Consider the following 18,379-nt stretch of genomic DNA (forward strand, 5'->3'; position numbering starts at 1 on the left):
TCACAGTTTTATTTCTACCAGTGTCTCCCACAGGTTTTGAAAGGATTCTTTTACATTGCAGCAGCCTATTCACAGTTATGAAACCAGGAGTTTTACTGCAACAGAAAGTTTATTATTTTCTTGACTTTCACAAGATCTATGCTGTGGTGAAAACTTAACCTGGAGGGGGGCCAGATTAATGTGATTTTAAGGAAGGAGAAGCACACAAATATTAGGATATTTGAAACAGATAATTGAGAAAGGTGGGTAAATAAGCAGAAATGAAAAGATCAGCATAAGATGAGATAAAATGAAAGATAAATTACTTACAGGGTACAGCACTATAAATTCAACAAGCAATCCTACTGAGGCTTCCATCCAGAAACATTTGCCTCAAACAAAATGACAACTTAGCCACTTTGACAGTTCAAAAAGAAAATTCTGTGGAATTATCTGTAATACATTATAAAAGTGTTTTTAATTAAGGTAATGTGAAGTACTTTACAAATCAGCAAAGTGCAAATGCTACAAGCGAAAAAAATTAAAATCACAGGGCAATACATGAGTCAATATAGAGCATATTCAGATAAATAAACCTTAAGCTGGAAGCTCTCGCTGGGACTTAATGTGCAGGAAGTATGTATTTAAAGTAATCTGAAAATGTTCCTATAATTTTACTTTCTGGATTTTATTGTGTTGCTGCAATGAGTCCTGCTGTTAATTTTCTTTGAAATCACAAGTAGAATGTGGAGGCAGTTCATGACATCCAAATCAGCTTGTATGAGGGTAATCCCAAAATGAATGACTCCAAAGCACTGGGCCTATCAGGGAACTGTTTGCATGGTTGTTGGCCACACTATTTTTTGCCTTGTTCCCTCTGTTCTCTATAGAATCCACCTCATGTCCACTGGAGCTTTCAGTCTTGACTGGGCAACCAGTTATAATGGAGCTCCCATTAGCTACTACAGCGAGGTTTGAAGTTTGTGCAGTTATTTGGTTTTTGGATGCGAAAGGTGTTAATCCAATCAACATTCATCAACAGTTGAATGAAGTGTGTTAAGAGTCTGTATTAATGTCAGAAATGTCTGCAAGTGGTGTAGAGAGTTTGTAGGTGGTCGTACTGAAATTTGACAAGGAAAGAAACAGGAGATCGTCAATTCCCAAAGAGAGAGTTGCAGAGGTTGAAATAAATCGTGTTTCAAGATTGGTGGATGATTTCAATGAGCTGAGCAGTGGTGTTCATGTGGGTTCTCAAAGCAGCATTCACTGGACTTTGACTGGAGTGTTGAACTTTTGGAAAGTGTGCGCAGGATAGAGCCCAAGAATGCTGACAGAAGATTACAAATGACTATGGGTTGAAACTTCCCGCCAATTTCTTCAATGTTATGCAGATGAAAAGCACAGCCTTTTCAATTCAATAGTCATGGGTGAGGAAACCTGAGATCTCCACTTCACACCTGAAACCAGACAACAATCACGAGTGGCAGCATTCTGATTCACCCAAGCCAGGAAAATAAAGAACACAGTCTGCCGGTAAAATCATGACGACTGTGTTTTGGGATTGGAAGGGTATATTGTTGGTTAACTTCATGGTTCTTGGAACAACAATAAATGCTGACAGATATTTTCAGACTTCAAAAAAACTCGTACAGGCAATTCAGAACTGAAGAAGATTGTTGAGCAAGGACATGAACTATCTCCATGACAATGCTTGTCCCCACATTGCACATCAAACAGTGGATCTACTGCAACAGGTTGGATAGGACATCAGTACCCTGCCACCCTATAGTCTGGACTTAGCGCCCAGTGAGTAGCAATTGTTTCCCATGTCGAAAGAACACTTGGCTGGTAAGCACTTCAGCGACAATGGGGTGAAAGATGAGGTCTAATGCTTCTTCAATAGCGTGACGGTGGACTGGTATGATGTGAGCATACAAAAACTGCCACAGCATTTACAAAAATGGCATTTGATTGAAATGGCAGTTACATGGAAAAACAGAAGAATGTTCAAGCTTCAAAACTGAACAATTTATTGTAAATAAATGTTTCTTTATATTTCTTTTAAAAAGTTGAGACCTTACATTTGGCATACCCTTTGTAATAAACAAAATTGAGAAAAGGCAACAACATCATATGTAGCTGATCGGAAAGATGTTTAATATTTACTCCTTTTGGTCAATACAGTCATTTTCAGACTCTTCAGTTAACAGTGTGAACAATGTGAGGATTTTGCAGTGATGTACAGGGCAAGGTCCTAACAGAGGTGTTTTGGTATTGGCCCTCTTTAGACATACTGTAAAGTGGCAGATGTGTATCTGTATTAATGGATGGCTCTTCTAAGAGCCTATTTATTTATTTGTCATTAGCCAACGTAAGTTGAAATAGACAATTACATACTTTAAAGGTTGATCACATTTGATAGTTTACATGTTTAGCTTTACTATATACATTCAAATTCCTCAATACTACACTATACTATACTATACTATATACATTCAAATTCCTTAATACTATACACACACTTATCAATTATCAATTAACAATTTGTGAATGTGCTTACGGAAGGTATCACATGGTAAGTCTCTCACTGGTGGTGGTAGCTTGTTATATAATTTTATCCCTGTTTTTTTAAAGCAAATTTGGACCTTACACAGTCTTGTAAAATCTACATCTACGTTATTTCTGTATCTAGTTTCATGCGAACGGATGTCTGTTCTGCAAGGTAGTGTATGTATTTGATTTTTTGTAGAGGGAAGACATGTTGTAATGTAAAGCGAAGGTACAGTCAAGATGCTGAGGTCTTTAAAATGCTTTCTACATGATTCTTGGTTTGTAATGACTGTAATTGCTCTTATGGCTTTCTTCTGCCACATGAACACTATCTGAGCACCATGAGAGTTGCCCCATAGTTTTATTGCATACTGGAGGTGACCCTGAAAGAAGGCAAAGTAAGAAGTTAAAAGTTGGTTGCTAACTAATGTTTTTAATTTCTTTAACAAGAAGACTATTCTCTACAATTTGGTACATAACTGTTTGGTATGGCAGTTTCAAGTCAGTTTAGGATCCAGGTGGATTCCAAGAAGCCTTACTGAGTCTGATTCATTTACTTTTTCGTTAAGATTGTGCAGGTAGAAAAACATAGTCTCAGTTTTGCTATTGTTTAGGATTAGCATGTTACTGTGGGGCCATATGGCAGCCTTTTCAAGATTAGCTTTTGTTTTTTGTTTCTCCTCCTCCAATTTGTGACCCACAGTAATCAGGGTAGTGTCGTCAGCATATATTATTGGCTTGTCAGGCAAAAAAGTAGGCAAGTCATTCATGTAATTAAGAAAAGGAATGGCCCAGGCACTGAGGCTTGTGGCACACCTCTAACTACTAGCAGGGCATTTGATTGACAGTTATTTACCATGACCACTTGAGTTCTGTTAGTCAAATATGATCCAATTAGTGTCAGTTCATTACTCTTGATACCATAGCACTCCAGCTTATTTATGAGCATTTCGTGTGACACAGTATCAAATGCTTTGCTCAGATCTAGTAGTAAGGCACATGTGTAGGAATTGATCTAGTAGTAAGGCACATGTGTAGGAATTCTTCTCAAAGCCATTAAGAATGTCTGTTACAAGAGTTGCTACTGCATTTACTGTAGGAAAACCTGGCCTAAATCCAAAGAGTGATGAGGAGATAAGATTATGGTCATCAAAATAGTTGCAAAGTTGTAATTTAATACAACATTCTATTACCTTGGATATTATAGGTAGGAGAGATATTGGGTGATAGCTTTCAGGTTTCCCCCCCCCCCCCCCCTTTTTTATAAATAGGGACGACAATAGTAGCCTTCAGGACCTCAGGAAATTTTCCAGTTTTAAAGGTATTATTGATCAGAAAGGTAAGAGGGGCAACAATTATGTCAATTATTTGTTTCAGGATGTTGTTTGAGATACCATACAGATCTTCACTGTAAGATGGTTGTAGGTTTGTGACCACTTTGTGTACAATTTGGCAGGTAACCTGCTTCCATTTAAAGGATACGTTATTGTCAGGCGTGTTATGGAAAAAGCTTGCAGAAGTTGAATCATTTGGTGCAGAGGTAGGAGGAGCTTCATACTTAGTGCTGTTTACAAAGAATTCTTTCAATTTATCTGGCAATATTGGAAATTCTTGTATGTTTTTATGTTTTCCTGCTATTGTGTTGATTACCTTCCAAGCTGCTTTGCATTTGTTGCTTGGAATTTTCTATGAAAGCATCAATGGCTCTTTGCTTTGCTGTCTGTATTTCTGTTCTGTACCTCTTCCTGGCTTCTTTGTACCTCTGTTTCCAGTCTAGATTACCAGTTTTAGCCATTTTGTGTGGGGGCAATAAGAGTTTTTCTCTGGTCATGCAGGTTAGGAGTGAACCAGTTGTTCCACTTTTTCTTGTTTGATAGACCATGTGTTTTCACCTTTTCAGTTACTTGTGGGCAGCAGCTTTGAACTAAACTCATTAGTATGTTAATAAATATGTTAAAAGCATTGCCATTGCTATCACAGTTATGTACTCTATCCCTCTCAAGTTCTGATAATTTTTGTCTTAGCTGTGTGATCTTGGCTGGATATAACAGTCTGATCCTCTTAATTTGTTTAGGTTGCTGAATAGGGTATGTTTCGTGGTTGACCATCAGCCATAAGCCATGGTGATCAGATAATGGTGGATCTATCACTCCATACTGATACTCATCTTTCGTTAAATTGGAAATTATGTTATCCAGGCATGCCGCTAATTGTGTTGGCTGGTCATTCACACAGTACAAGTTTATTGGATCTTAGCAGGTTCTGAAAATGTGCGACTGTTGGTGTTTTTTTGTAGAATGTCAATATTAATGTCACCAATGTATACTATCTTGTGGTGCCTGTATTTTACCAACAGGTACTTATTTAGAGTCTCCATTTGATCAATAAACTGATTTGTATCGGAGCTTGGGGTGTGATAAATAGAGATGAGCACTAACTTTTGTTTTGGAAGTAGCACTACAACAATTTCAAAAAGTTGGTCTTTGCAAAACTGATAAACTCTCTGTGTTACATATACAATTTTAGAGTTTTTATTTACAAAAATTGCAACTCCTCCATGTCTGCTTTTGTTTCTACAGTATGAACTTGCTAACTCAGTTCCTTCAGGGATATACAGAGCAGTCTCATCAGGTGTGAGCCAGTGTTCATTTATGCAAAAAAATGTGGCATGGGTTTGAAATTAGGAATACATCCATTTTGTTTATGATTGACTGTACATTTAGATGCAAAATTAAAATTCTGTTGTCAGCAAGGATAGGCAAAGAATTTGACACTTCTGTATTTACAGTTTCTGTGGCACTGACTGGGGCATAATAGTTCATAAAAACATTATTGCAATATGACTCGATATAGAAAGAATAAAAGAAAGGGAAGAGCTGAAACCTAGGTCCAGCATATAGCTTACTTCTCTCAAAGACCACCAAGGATGTTGTAGAATGTAGCAGGTTTGGTCCTCATGTACAAAGACGCCTTTGGGGAATGTAATTATATCATTTCTTGTTACTTTATGACTACAGAAGAAAACTGTATTGTGTCATGATTTTGCTGTTGGTGGAAGAATGCAAGCATGTTTCTTAAAACCACTATAAGGCTGTAATTGCTCTCGAGAAATTAAATGACATTAGATTGTTTCTCTTATTTCCACTGATAAAGATTATAATTTATGTAAATAATTTCTTATTTATATGTAACTCAATTAATCACTATTTAATTTCAGAGCATAGCAGCAAGAGCAAAACGTTGCATCAGCCGACATGATTTCGCAGCAGTCCTGGTTGTTTTCCCTATCTTGAAGCATCTACTGACTCTGAGGCCAGAGTTTGAGCGAACTATGGAAGGCTGTGACCAGAATGTCCGTGCCAAGTTTTCCTCAATTCTGCGAATGTTACATACAACTGTAAGTATGCCTGTCACTTATTAAATTTGATGTTTTTGTTACCAAATGAGATTTAGAACAGATACTGATTAATAGAAATTTTATTCTTGGATATGATAACATTGTCCTCTATACTTGCCATACATTGAAAACTGCACAATCTAATAAAATGCCATGAATTGAAAAAATGGTAGCAATGATTTTGTGTAGTGATCATGCACAGGAAACTGCGTATAAAATTACTACCTAACAAATTGAGTGCTGAATGTCTGTTTTTTTCCCTTATCTAAAGTTCACCCGTTTCTGTAGTATATTCTGGAATTATATTACATCCTTGAGTTTGTATGTATTTATCAGTTCCTCAGCTGAATTAGACTATCCTTATTGGTATATTAGAAACATGGAGTTTGGCTTATGTACAAATAGCATTCATGTAAAAACAACTTGACAATTGCTAATGCTAGTAGTACAAAAATGAATCTGTTATGCTAAAATATAACCACCATCAATGTAAGAATTGGTTTGAACATTTCCTGTGGCAGCCAGTTTTCATGTGCTGATGTGCTACAGTACACTATAAATTGTGGACTAAATAATTATACTGTGGACTAAAATTCTTCCATTTCTCTTCAAATGCAAACTGGAAATCACACTAAAATTATGCAGTTTCTCTTTGAAATTGAGCCTTAAATCACACCAAAATTATGCCACTTCTCTTCAAATGCATGCTGATATGAAAATATTAATGCTATGTAGCACTCTCTCTGTGCTACAGGTCAACTCAGACATGGGACACAGCTGTCTGTTTTTGACTGTGCATCCTCTTATGTCACATCATCTCTTCCATCACCATGAGTACTACATTGCTCACGGCACCAGGTCGATATTTTTCTTTGGAATTGTGTGAAGTGTTAGTTGGTGAATGACGCAACCAGCCACAAATGCTTTTTAAATATTTTATTTTAGTACCATAACCAGTTTCGGGTTACCATGGCCTTCTTTATATGGCTAATATTTTTCGTTACGTAAATGTTTTAAAACTTGATGTATGTGTTCGTGAATTCCACCACAGCACACATACTGTAAATAAATTACTGTGGCACACTTCATAATATTATTCTTAAAATGCGTGTGGAGCATTGCACTTGTGTTACACACTTGATGTTTTTGTTTAAATTAAGCAAAGATGCTAGGATATCATTCATTAAATACTGACCAAGGGCATAAACAGAGTAAAGATGATGTGTGGAATGTGCAAATTGCAACATGTTAATAACAGAAAAATGTTTGCACATTAAGCATAAACTCATTATTAAAAGACAGTAGGATAAACTGTTTTTACTAGATGTTTTTACTGTCAATGGAAATTATTGATGAAATACTTTATAGCCAATTGACTTCATATTGTAAAGTAGACACATATGTATATATAGACACACACATACACACATTTAATATATACAGATATTTGATTATCACTACAATTCATAAATTAACTGCAGGAAATACAAAATGAAAAATTGGAGGGTGGTACGAGAGCAACACATTTTACCATCATTTATATTTATACAGTTATATACTGGTGTCTTAAATTGCAGTGATATGACTGTTAGGGGTGCATTTGTGTTTCATTTCTTATATTGAAGCTTCTGCTGGTCTACCCAAGATAAAAGCTGGGCAGGTGTCCCAAAAAACCTTGTAAATTCCTGATTTTTCTAGGCCCAGCTTGGTGGTTGTGCTGTGGAAAATGTTATGTTGCACAGCATTATTGGTGCAGTCACACCACTGCAGTTTAAGATACCAATATATAACTGTATAAATATAAACAACTATGACAAACAAATGTGTTACCCTCATCCCAGCCTCCAACTTATTAATTTGTATTTCCTGCAATTAACTTATGAACTGTGGTGATAATCAAATATCTGTATATATAAATGTGTGTGTGTGTAAAAGTCTACTTTATAATATACAGTCAGTTGGTTATGAAGTATTTTGTCAATGTCCACGACAATAAAAATATCCTAGTGAAAACAATTTATCCTACTGTCTTTTAATAATAAGTTTATGCTTAAGGTGTAGACGTTTTTCTGTTATTAACATGTTACATTTTGCAGCTATCACACATCATCCTTGCTCTCTTTACATCCTTGGTTCAGTATCTAATGAATGATATCCTTGTATCTTTGTTTAATGATAATCTTTGCTTTGCAAACAAAAACATCAACCATATAACACATGTGCAATGCTCAACACGCATTTTAAGAATATTATGAAGTGCGCACAGTAATTTATTTACAGTATGTGTGCTGTGGTGGAATTTAGGGACATATGTATCGAGTTAGAAAACCACATGGGCCACAACAAAACAAATCACCATCTACTGGAATGTATGTAAGTGAAAATGACTATTTTGCATCATATATAAAAAATTCAAGCACTTTAGTGTATTTGTATTAATGAAACAGCTAATGCAGTGACACAAAATAGTCAAGTATTCGTGTGCAGTGTGGAGCAGACCACATGCTGTTGATCAAAACATCTATGTAACGAAAAATATTAGCCACCTGAAGATGGGCATGGTAGCCCAAAACTGCTTATGGCACTAAAATAAAACATTTAAAAATCATTTGTGGCAGGTTGCATCATTCAGCAACTACCATTAATGGTTGCAGAGTTCCCAATATCCAACATGGATAAAATAACATTGCGCGTGTGGTGTATCATGCAAACATGGAGTATCAGGAAATTTACAGCTCCTCCCTCATTTTTTTCCTCGAGTTCTTCAATGTTGTGAGATCAGTGTCCTTTCATACCCCTTTTCATGCATGAAATAAGAAAAAGTTGCACGGGGCCAGGTCATGTGAGTAAGGTGTGTGGGGCAGTGGAACCATGTCATTTTTAGCCAAAAACTTTCTTAACAGAGATGGCTGTGTGTGCAGGTGCATTGGCATGATAGAAGAACCAGTCTCCTATCTGCCACAAATAGTCTTTTTTGACTGCACAATCTTCATACAACTTCCAAATAAAAGGTTTCATTGACGGTCTGATGTGGGAAACTAACTCTGATTGAACTACACCCTTGGCATCAAAAAAGCAAATCAGCATTGTTTTGATGTTCGATTTGACTTGACAACATTTTTTTGGATGGGGTGACAATGACATCTTCCACTGCTGCTTTGTTTCTGAGTCATAACCATAGCACCATGACTCATCACCAGTAATGACCTTTGACAGAAAATCTGGATCAGTTGCAAGCTGTCGTTTCAAAGGACGACATGTTTCAACTTGACATTCCTTTTGACTGTCAGTTAGAACCTGAGGAACAAATTTGGTAGCAACCTTTTTCATCCCAAACCTTTCGTTAAAATTCACTGAACCTTGCTCCAAGATAACCCACTATTCTCTGACAGTTGAACAGTTGTCTGTCAACAGTATGTGAGCACAAACTCTCGAATTTTTTCAACATTTTCATCAATTTGGGCTGTTGATGGACGTCCAGAACGAGCTTTGTCATAAATCGACATGTCGCCATTTTTAAATCAAGCAGATTCACTTGTACACTTAAGTTTTTCCCATATTGTCATCTTGTTAAGCTGTTTTCAACAATAAAACAGTTTCAGCAACATTTTTACCAAATAGAAAACAAAATTTCACAGCTGCACATTGTTCATTTAAACTTGGCATCATAAAAAATGAAACAAGAACAAAACACCGCTAGCAAAAACAATCACTGCAGATGTGAACAAGTCGACAACAGAGGCGGCACTGAACTGCCAATGTGTTGTACTATACACGCCTAGTGGCAGAAATGCATACTATGCAAGCTCCGACCATGGCAGTGTTTTTCCGGTATTTTTGGGTACCCTCTCATAATATTAATACATTCAATTTAGTTATGATTACTGCCCTTGTAAGTCAGATGGCTATAATAGACTGGTTGATGGTAAATAGAGCTAGTACTATATGAGGAAATTTAGTATGAAAGACTAAACTAGATCTTTGGAGGAAAAAGTGAAATTTTGAGAATCTGGTAAATCTATTTCAAATGAAAATCTAGCAACAGAGGATTGTGGGAAAACTATCATCGATTTGGCTTACGTAATACTGAAAATTCTGAAATCTAGCAATTTATTTTGGTCAGATTCTTAATTTCCAGAACCAATCTATACACTTGAATATTCAAACACTTGTGAAAATCTAGATGATGATTTATCTCCAACTATCAAAAAAATAGAAGTTGATAAAACCTTATAAAGCTAGTGGAGAAGACTCCACTACAGCAGAACTTTTGAAGTGGTGTGTACCAAAGATAAAAAAATGAACTAAAATTCGTCTTTGAGAAAACATGGAAAACGGAAAAACTCCCAAGAGAGTGAAGGTGACCTTGATACATCCTCTATATAAGAAACGCAATCACCAAAATGTCAACAACTGCAGAGAAATTTCTTTGCAACCATAACATATTTTCCAAGATTATACTAAACAGAGTAGAAACAACACTGGATAGGTGCTTTTAGGAAGGGCAGATCATATTCTGAACAAATATTTAATCTGACATCAATCCTTTGCCACAGATTAGTGAATTCAAAATATGTTTGTTGATTTCCAAAAGGCCATTGATTCTGTAGACAGAAACAGTAGATGAAATAAACTGTGTTAGTAGGAGCAGATTGATGGCCCTTTCAGAGTCCTAGATTATTTTGCCTGAGTGTGCTGTTGGAAAAGGTAAAACACACTTATGCATAGTGTATAAGGGATTTACGAGCAGTAGTTTTCACAATGGCACAACAGACATGTGGTTAAGAGCATTGACTGGCAATTTATTTGCTCAGGTTGGATCTCTGCTCCTGCCATAATCTTTTTTCCATTTTATTTTATTCCTCACAATGTTACACAATTAATTATAAAATTTAAATATATTTACTCAATTCAATTTATATATTTGTAAAATTAATATATTTGATTTAATTACAAGTAAGTCAAAAGGTTATTGGCCACTCCATTGTAGGAAATTGGTAAAATTTTGCGTGAGCTGCCACTGAACACTACAGAAATTTATTAGAAAAAGATATACATTTGCCTGCCTCTAAACTGAGGCAGGGAGGACTTACTATAAGCACATTGTGATGTTACTGATTCAAGTAAGTAATGATACTTTCCTATCTTCACCTATAATATCGATATTTTATAATTTCATAGTGTTGTAAGAAATATCAGAGTACAGGGTGATGGTCTTCACCACCACCAACCTCCACAACCACCACCGCTTTGAAGACTGGTTTGATGCAGCTGCCCATTGTAGTGTACCCTCTGCAGGTCTCTTCATCTCAACATAATTACTGCAACTTACATCCATATGAATGTGCTTACTGTTGTCAAGTCTTGGTCACCCTCTACAGTTTTAACCCCCCTCTCCCATTGTTTTGTCCATTACTAAATTAATTATTCCTAGATGCCTCTGGATGTGACCCTCAAATTGAACCCTCCTTTGTTTCTTACATTATTTTCTCATGAATTTGATTCACCGAGCGAGGTGGCACATTGGGTAACACATTGGACTCACATTCAGGAGGAATATGGTTTAAATCAGTGCCCGGCCTCCAGATTTGGTTTGCTGTGATTCCCCTAATCACTTCAGACAAATGCTAGGATGGTTCCTTTGAAAGGGCACAACCAATCTCTTTCCCCATCCTTGCATCAGTCCGAGCTTATCCATTTCTAATGACCTTGATGTTAACAGGATGTTAAATTCTGATCTTCCTTTCTCCCTTTGGAATTTGATTCACTACATTGATCTACCCATCTAATTTTCAGTGTTCTCCTGTAGCACCACATTTCAAAAACTTCTCTGAGCTGTTTATCATCCACATTTCACTTGTGTACAAGGCTACACCCCAAACAAATACTTTTATAAAAGACTTCCTAACTTTAAAATTTATATTGGATGTTAGCAAATTTATCTTTTTCAGAAACTGTTTTATTGCTTTTGCCAGTCTACATTTTTATATGTTCTGTACTTTGGCCATCATCACTTGCTTTGCAATCCAAACAATAGAAATAATATACTACTTTTATTATCTCATTTCCTAATCTAATTATATCAGATTCACTGACTTAATATAAATTAACCCTGTTTTCATTTTGTTATGTTTATCTTATAAATACTTTGCAAGATCCTATACATTCTGTTTAACTCGTCTGCCAAGTCTTCTGTCTTCTTGGACAGAACAATGTCATTATCACGCCTCAGAGCCCTGTTACCTATAGAATTTCACTGTGTTTATTCCACTCAACATTTTCAAAAGTGTCTCTGATCTGCAAATGCTATGTTGTAAGTTCACCTTTTCTTTCCATCTGTCTTCTAAGGTAAGTTATAAAGTCAGTATTACACACGTTTCTGCATTGATCCTAAAGCTAAATTGATCGTGCCCTAGTGTTTTCATTAATTTATGTCAGCATTTTGCATCCATGACTTATTAAATTGATGGTGTGTACTATTCACACCTATCAGCATCTGCCTTCTTTGAAATTGTGATAATTACATTATTCTTGAAGTCTTGGGGTATTTGACATGCCAGGTGGGATAATTTTGTTGTTGTGTTCTCACAAGGATATCAGTAATTCAGAGGGAATGTTGTCTACACAAGGAGCATTGTTTTGACGCAGGTCTTTCAATCTCTGACTCTTCTCACAGTCTCATGTCTCCTGTCTCTTTTTTGTCTATTTCCTCATCTCTTCTGTAGTAATATCTTCACATAGGCTAGGAGTGTATTACAATAGACATCTCACGAGAGAAGACTGTAACAGTATTGAAAAAATTCCAATGGAAAAGTGTTTGATTGCACACCTGAAAATTTTGAGCACAAACAGTGGTAATATTTTAACCACAAACAGTGGTAATATTTTAACACTAAAGAACCATCCAGTTGTTGTTGTGTAAAAGTGGTTGGACTGTGTAGAACAAAATTGTAGAATTGTAGTAAGATTCAAGAAAATACAGTTTCATTATTCAGTTGATGTGCCAGAGCAGTTAGCAAGCTGAAAAGGCTTTCATCTAATCAGAGCTCTTTTGGTGACTCTGAGGAAGAAGTTACTGTAAAAGAAATTTGATTTTTGGTATACAGATGAGCCTGCCCAAGACCAGTAGAGGAGGAAAAATAATGATTAATCAGAGGTACTTTTGCACCTAGTAAACCCAGTGAGCTCTTACAATTAGAGCCTATAGAGAAGTACGAGGACATGAAGACTATTTTCCACGGATTATACAAGTGGGCGAGAACTGATTTACTCAACTTGAGAACTTCAGTGACCTGTGAATATCTTTTTTCAAAAGCAGAAGCCACTATTCCCAAAGAGAGAAAGCCACAGTCACAAAAGAGAGAAGTCTGCTTTGTGACACACATCTGGTGTAGCTAATATTTTTAGCATATTTCAAGCAGACATAAAATAATGGAAAGTCCAGGTGGGAAACTCAACAGTTATGGAAAGGATAGATTGTTCACCTTCAAGACAGGCACAACAAAAAGACTGTTACACATTAAGCTTTCGGCCTAAGCCTTCATCAGAAAAGAGAAACACATTCACACAAGTCAGCACACATCTCACACATGACTGCTATACCATTATCTCTGGCTAATCAGGCACGCCTGAAGCGCGCAATGTTTAACAGTCTTTTCGTTGTCTGTCTACAATTCAACATGTCATCTTTCAGTGAGTAGCAGTCTATCCTTTCTATAATTGTTTCTAGTAGATATGACTGATACACTCCGAAAACAAGTTCACTTGTATTCTTAGTTTGTGTCTGAAATGTTTGTCCTTTACTGTTATGTTTGTAGTTGATTTTATACACAAGTTGACTCATGCAAATGTAGCTTAATTTCTGTATTTCACCTTAAATTCAAAATAGGTCTTTTTGTCCCTAAGGAAAGGTATTAATAATGGCACATATATGTAGCACAAAGTATATGTTAAGGCATGTAATTTTGTTGTCTACTGCTAACCTGTGTTAGCTGGTGGCTACAGTTGACACATAAACAAAAAGAAAACTAATGTAATGGTATGTGCAATAGGCAGACATTCTGGAAGATTAAATATTAAATTTGGACAAGAAACTCAAGATGATAAGGCTGAATTTTGGTGTGTTGGAAGTGGATCAGATAAAGAAGAAAGATGTAAAGACTTGAGAATTGCACAAGGCTACAGGTCTTTCTATAAAAAGCAACAATGACTAACATATAAAAATATAAACATTGAGACCAGAAAAAGATTACTGAAAAGGTCTTTAGAGCACAGTTATGAGGGTCTAAAATGTGGATGAAGGGAAAGACAGAAATGAAACGATTCAAGGTGTAGAAGTCTGATGTTACAGTGTGCCGATGAGGATCATGGAATGAAATTGTCCTCCAACGAATCATTTAGGAAAAATACCTGGTTAAGAACATACTGAATAAGTGTGTGTGTGTGTGTGTGTGTGTGTGTGTGTGTGTGAGAGAGAGAGAGAGAGAGAGAGAGAGAGAGAGAGAGAGAGAGAGAACATAATGCAGACTGCCAGTGTGTGGGATGTTTGGCATATTTGTCCTCGAATCACTGAGCAACATTGGCCTTCCTATTTTCTGACGTTAAGACAGAAGCTGGAACTGATCTGAAAATACTTGATAGTAATACAAAATCGAGATACTAGCTGCAACATTGTCCATGGTAGTGTAAGCTAGTGATATGTATTTCTTTGAGTAATCTGACGGAAGGTAAAAGTTAATCATAAGAAAAACTTGAGTATGGCTCAGAACTGTGTGTTGTATCAATCTGAACTGAAATTGTAGGTGCTGTCAGTGTACTTTGTATACTTTCTATGACTGGATGTGTTATATTTTCAAATGGTGCTTTATTTGACCTTAAACTACTATGCAAGAACAGAACTGCCATTTCCAGCATGAGAAGTAAAATGTTTATTCATAAAGAATGCAAGAAGGAAACTGTCAGTTTCTAGCCCTGAAGTTCTTGGTGTTTCTTCCTTTTAAAATTTACATAAAACAATATGGTTTCATTGAAGTAATTAATAAATCAACTGAAGTAGTGTCTGGAATAGAATATCTTGTCCAAAATTATGACAGATTTCTTCTCTTGCTTATTAGTTCCTTTCCCATCTTTATTAAATCCCTACATCGTGAACTCCTCCTCAGTGCTTACTCTCATTGTATTTTTATGAATTTGATTCATTAATGTTCAAACTTTGTTAAACTCTGGTTTCAATTGCTCTTCTTCTGTGTATTCTATAATTCTTGCTGTAAGTGAAACAACTGTATTATATGTGAAGTGAATAATATCTAATACAGTGAGAAGATCCAAAAATAAATCAAATATGCATATTATGCTAACCAAGCATGTGAGAAGAGTACGCACAACATTTAAACAGTTTAATGATGACACAACTTCTTGATACAGTCCATGCATTTACACGTGAGAGTCCAAAACAGCACAGCCAAAAACTAAGTCCAAGAGTATTGCAAAATTTATTTCACGAGAGCAGAGTACTAGTAATGATTATAACTGTGCAAGCAAAAGTTAATTAAGTGGTCTTTGCTCCAGGTTATATGTGCACAGTTGGTGTCTCAGTGAAAGGTGGTAACTGCTGGGTTGTGCAGGCCTTAGTGAGACCTCATCCCTGGGTTGGTGGTGCCACCTGCTGTAGTCAGCCCTGTACTGAGCCTAGGGAAGGCACGGGCAAGCTGGTAGCAGTTGCTTGTGTGCGTAGCCCATGGCAGTGGATGTGGCATCAAGTGTTGGTTTGCTGGTGACAGTTGCAGAGGCACTGGCCAGTGAAGAGATGTAATATGGGTGTGTCACCACAGTTCTCCCCCTTGGGGAGGTGACTATTAGTCAGCAGTCGTGAGACTACCATGCTGTGTACTGCTGAGTTTCCCCCACGTCCAGAGTGTTGGGATCTGCTCTGCCAAGGGAATGGCTCACACCAGAAATTATTTTGTTCTACAGTTTTCTGACAAATGCTTTACTCTCTCGCAAAAATTTCTTTATCTGGAGAGATGGACTCACGCTATCCATTCCAGGGAGAATCCAAATTATATCAAGTCTTTTTATCATTTTCCTAAAGACAGAGGTGTCATTATGTCCAGACCAAGAATTCAACAAAAGCAGTGATGTATTTCCTGCAACTGAAAAGATTTTTCAGATGTAATATTGAAAATTATACTGTCCCATTTTCACAGATTTTGCCATTTTGATTACAAGTGTGTTGTATACAAATGTGTCATAGCAAATATAAACTACACCTGTGACTCTGCCTTTTTTCATTTGAAATGATAAAGTGTGGTTTGCATAAAATCTGACTGATCAGCTTTATGCACAGCATTTTAGGGGCTACCAAGATGCTTTGTCTTTACATGAGCTTCTAATTTCTCTGTAGTATTACCTTTTAATAACATGCCCTGTACATGTTCACTTGAAGTAAACTTCATAATTTTGCAACTTCCTTTTCCATATAATTTTGTGAATCAGTTTACAAAGGTTGAAGAAGCATGGAAATCAGTAATGTTCACCTCAGTTGCAGTTCAGAGCTCCCAGTCTTGTAGATCTCCCTCGGTAACAGTGCATTGACTCTCATGTGCAGTTTGAAATCTTTTAAGTTTTTCTTTCACACTTTTGCGAGTTTCATGTTTGTGCATACTTCATGACAATCTTTCTTCCTTGTAAACAATTCAGTTTCAAATTTTATGAAATGAAGTGAGTTCACACACTGCTTAGCCTTAAGGGTTTTCTCCTTCCTTCACTCATTTTGACTGCATGCCATGTAATTCAAATTTCATATTTGCAAGGTTCACCATCGTTCAAACCACAGTTCATGCAACCGAGTTACTTAATGTTTCTTCTAAAGTTTCCACAGTTTCTAGTGAAATGCCAACATCATTTGAATGAGTGTCCAGGAAATTAACCAATAAAAATGACATATGTAGATGTGCAAGTGCAGTAGCTGATTTAGTTGTTCAGGCCACCCCCACAGGCCACTTGGAAAACATGGTCAGCACCAATGGCATTGGCGATGCATGAACATGTAATTAGGAAGGCATGTAATGCTTATTGACCATCCACATCTAGATAAAAATGGAGAATTTTGTCTTGGTTGAAGCGTGCATCTGGACCCATCAGATTATCAGATATGGAATCTATATCGACATGCTGTGCTGTTTTTCAAAATTGAATTTTGTAATTTTAGCGGCTGAGAAATGGGGCCTAACATTGTAGATCTGTGGGCTGTTTTATCCAGAATCTGCACAGAAGGGCTAAATAATGAAATTAGCAGTTTGTGGTCAGTGATGAGGTGACATTTCATGCCACATTAAAAAAACATGAAAATTTTGTTACTTATATTATGGCTAGGGCCTCATTTTCTATTTGCAGATAGTTTGACTCTGCAGTGTGTAGCATTTTAGAGGTGAATGCTGTCAGCTGCTCTAAACCATCTGAATTTCAGAGGACGAATACTGCTCCGAGCTCATATTGCAATGCATCACTAGCTACTGCCAGCCGTTTCCTTGGTTTAAAGGTGGCCAGGCATGGAGCTGAACAGAGACTGTTTGTTTATCAAGGTTTTCAATGGGTGTTCACACCAGATGACCAGACAAATAACATACCTTTTTTATGTAACTGACGTATGGATATGCAATTCTTTATAGTAAGTAATTTTGCCCATAACAGGCTGGAGTTCCTTTATATTTGAGGGCTGTGGTAGTGCATTGATTGCTGTGATGTAGCTGTCCATTGGCTGAATTCCTAATGGAGCAATTATGTGCCCTAGGTACTTAATAGAGGATGGAAAAAATTTGATTTTTCTAAATTGCACTTCAGACTTGCGTTCTGGAGAGTCTGAAAAAGATTCGTGAAGTTTTGGAAAAGTTCATCTATGGTTGAACACATGACCACAATACAATCCGGTACTTGATGCAACATGGAATATTTAGTGTGAGCTGCTCTAAAAATGCTGGAAAAGTGCAAGGAGTGCTTGCCACGCTGAAAGCTATTTCTTTGCATTTGTACAGTCCATAGGATCTGTTGACCACTAGCAGTTGTTGAGAAGCTTTACTGAGTGGAAGTTGCAAATATGCACCAGAGAGGTTCACTTCAGAAAAATTCTGACACACCCTGTCAGTTTTGCTATTCTGGATGAGGAATAGGGTATGTATTGATTACTGTTTGAGAGTTTTCTGTCACTTTGAAATTGCAGCAGACGCATAGTTCGCCATACAGTTTTTTATCACCACCAGTAGTGTTGCCCGTCAGATAGACATAATTGGTTCTGTCACTCCCAGCTGTATTAATCTCTCAGGTTTGTGCTTGACTTGTTCACATAGTGCTTATGGGATAGGTCATGCCCCAAAGAAACATGGATATGCTGTCGGCTTTAGAGTGATATGAGCAGTGAAATCTTTAATTCTGCTTAGACCTGGTGAAAAAAGCCAG

General features: G+C 36.7%; 1 protein-coding gene across 3 annotated transcripts in view; it reads left to right on the plus strand.

Annotated features, from left to right (window-relative positions):
• The window catches only part of LOC126236255 (exocyst complex component 7), a 116,373-nt gene that overhangs the window by 72,100 nt on the left and 25,894 nt on the right, over nt 1–18,379 (plus strand). For all 3 annotated transcript variants that reach the window (XM_049945409.1, XM_049945407.1, XM_049945408.1), the window contains exon 9: nt 5,747–5,926. In XM_049945409.1, coding sequence (XP_049801366.1) covers nt 5,747–5,926 — 180 coding nt within the window. The remainder of the gene's footprint in view (nt 1–5,746; nt 5,927–18,379) is intronic.

The sequence above is a fragment of the Schistocerca nitens genome, chromosome 2 (genome assembly GCF_023898315.1).
Source record: "Schistocerca nitens isolate TAMUIC-IGC-003100 chromosome 2, iqSchNite1.1, whole genome shotgun sequence".
NCBI classification, from domain to species: Eukaryota; Metazoa; Arthropoda; class Insecta; order Orthoptera; family Acrididae; genus Schistocerca; species Schistocerca nitens.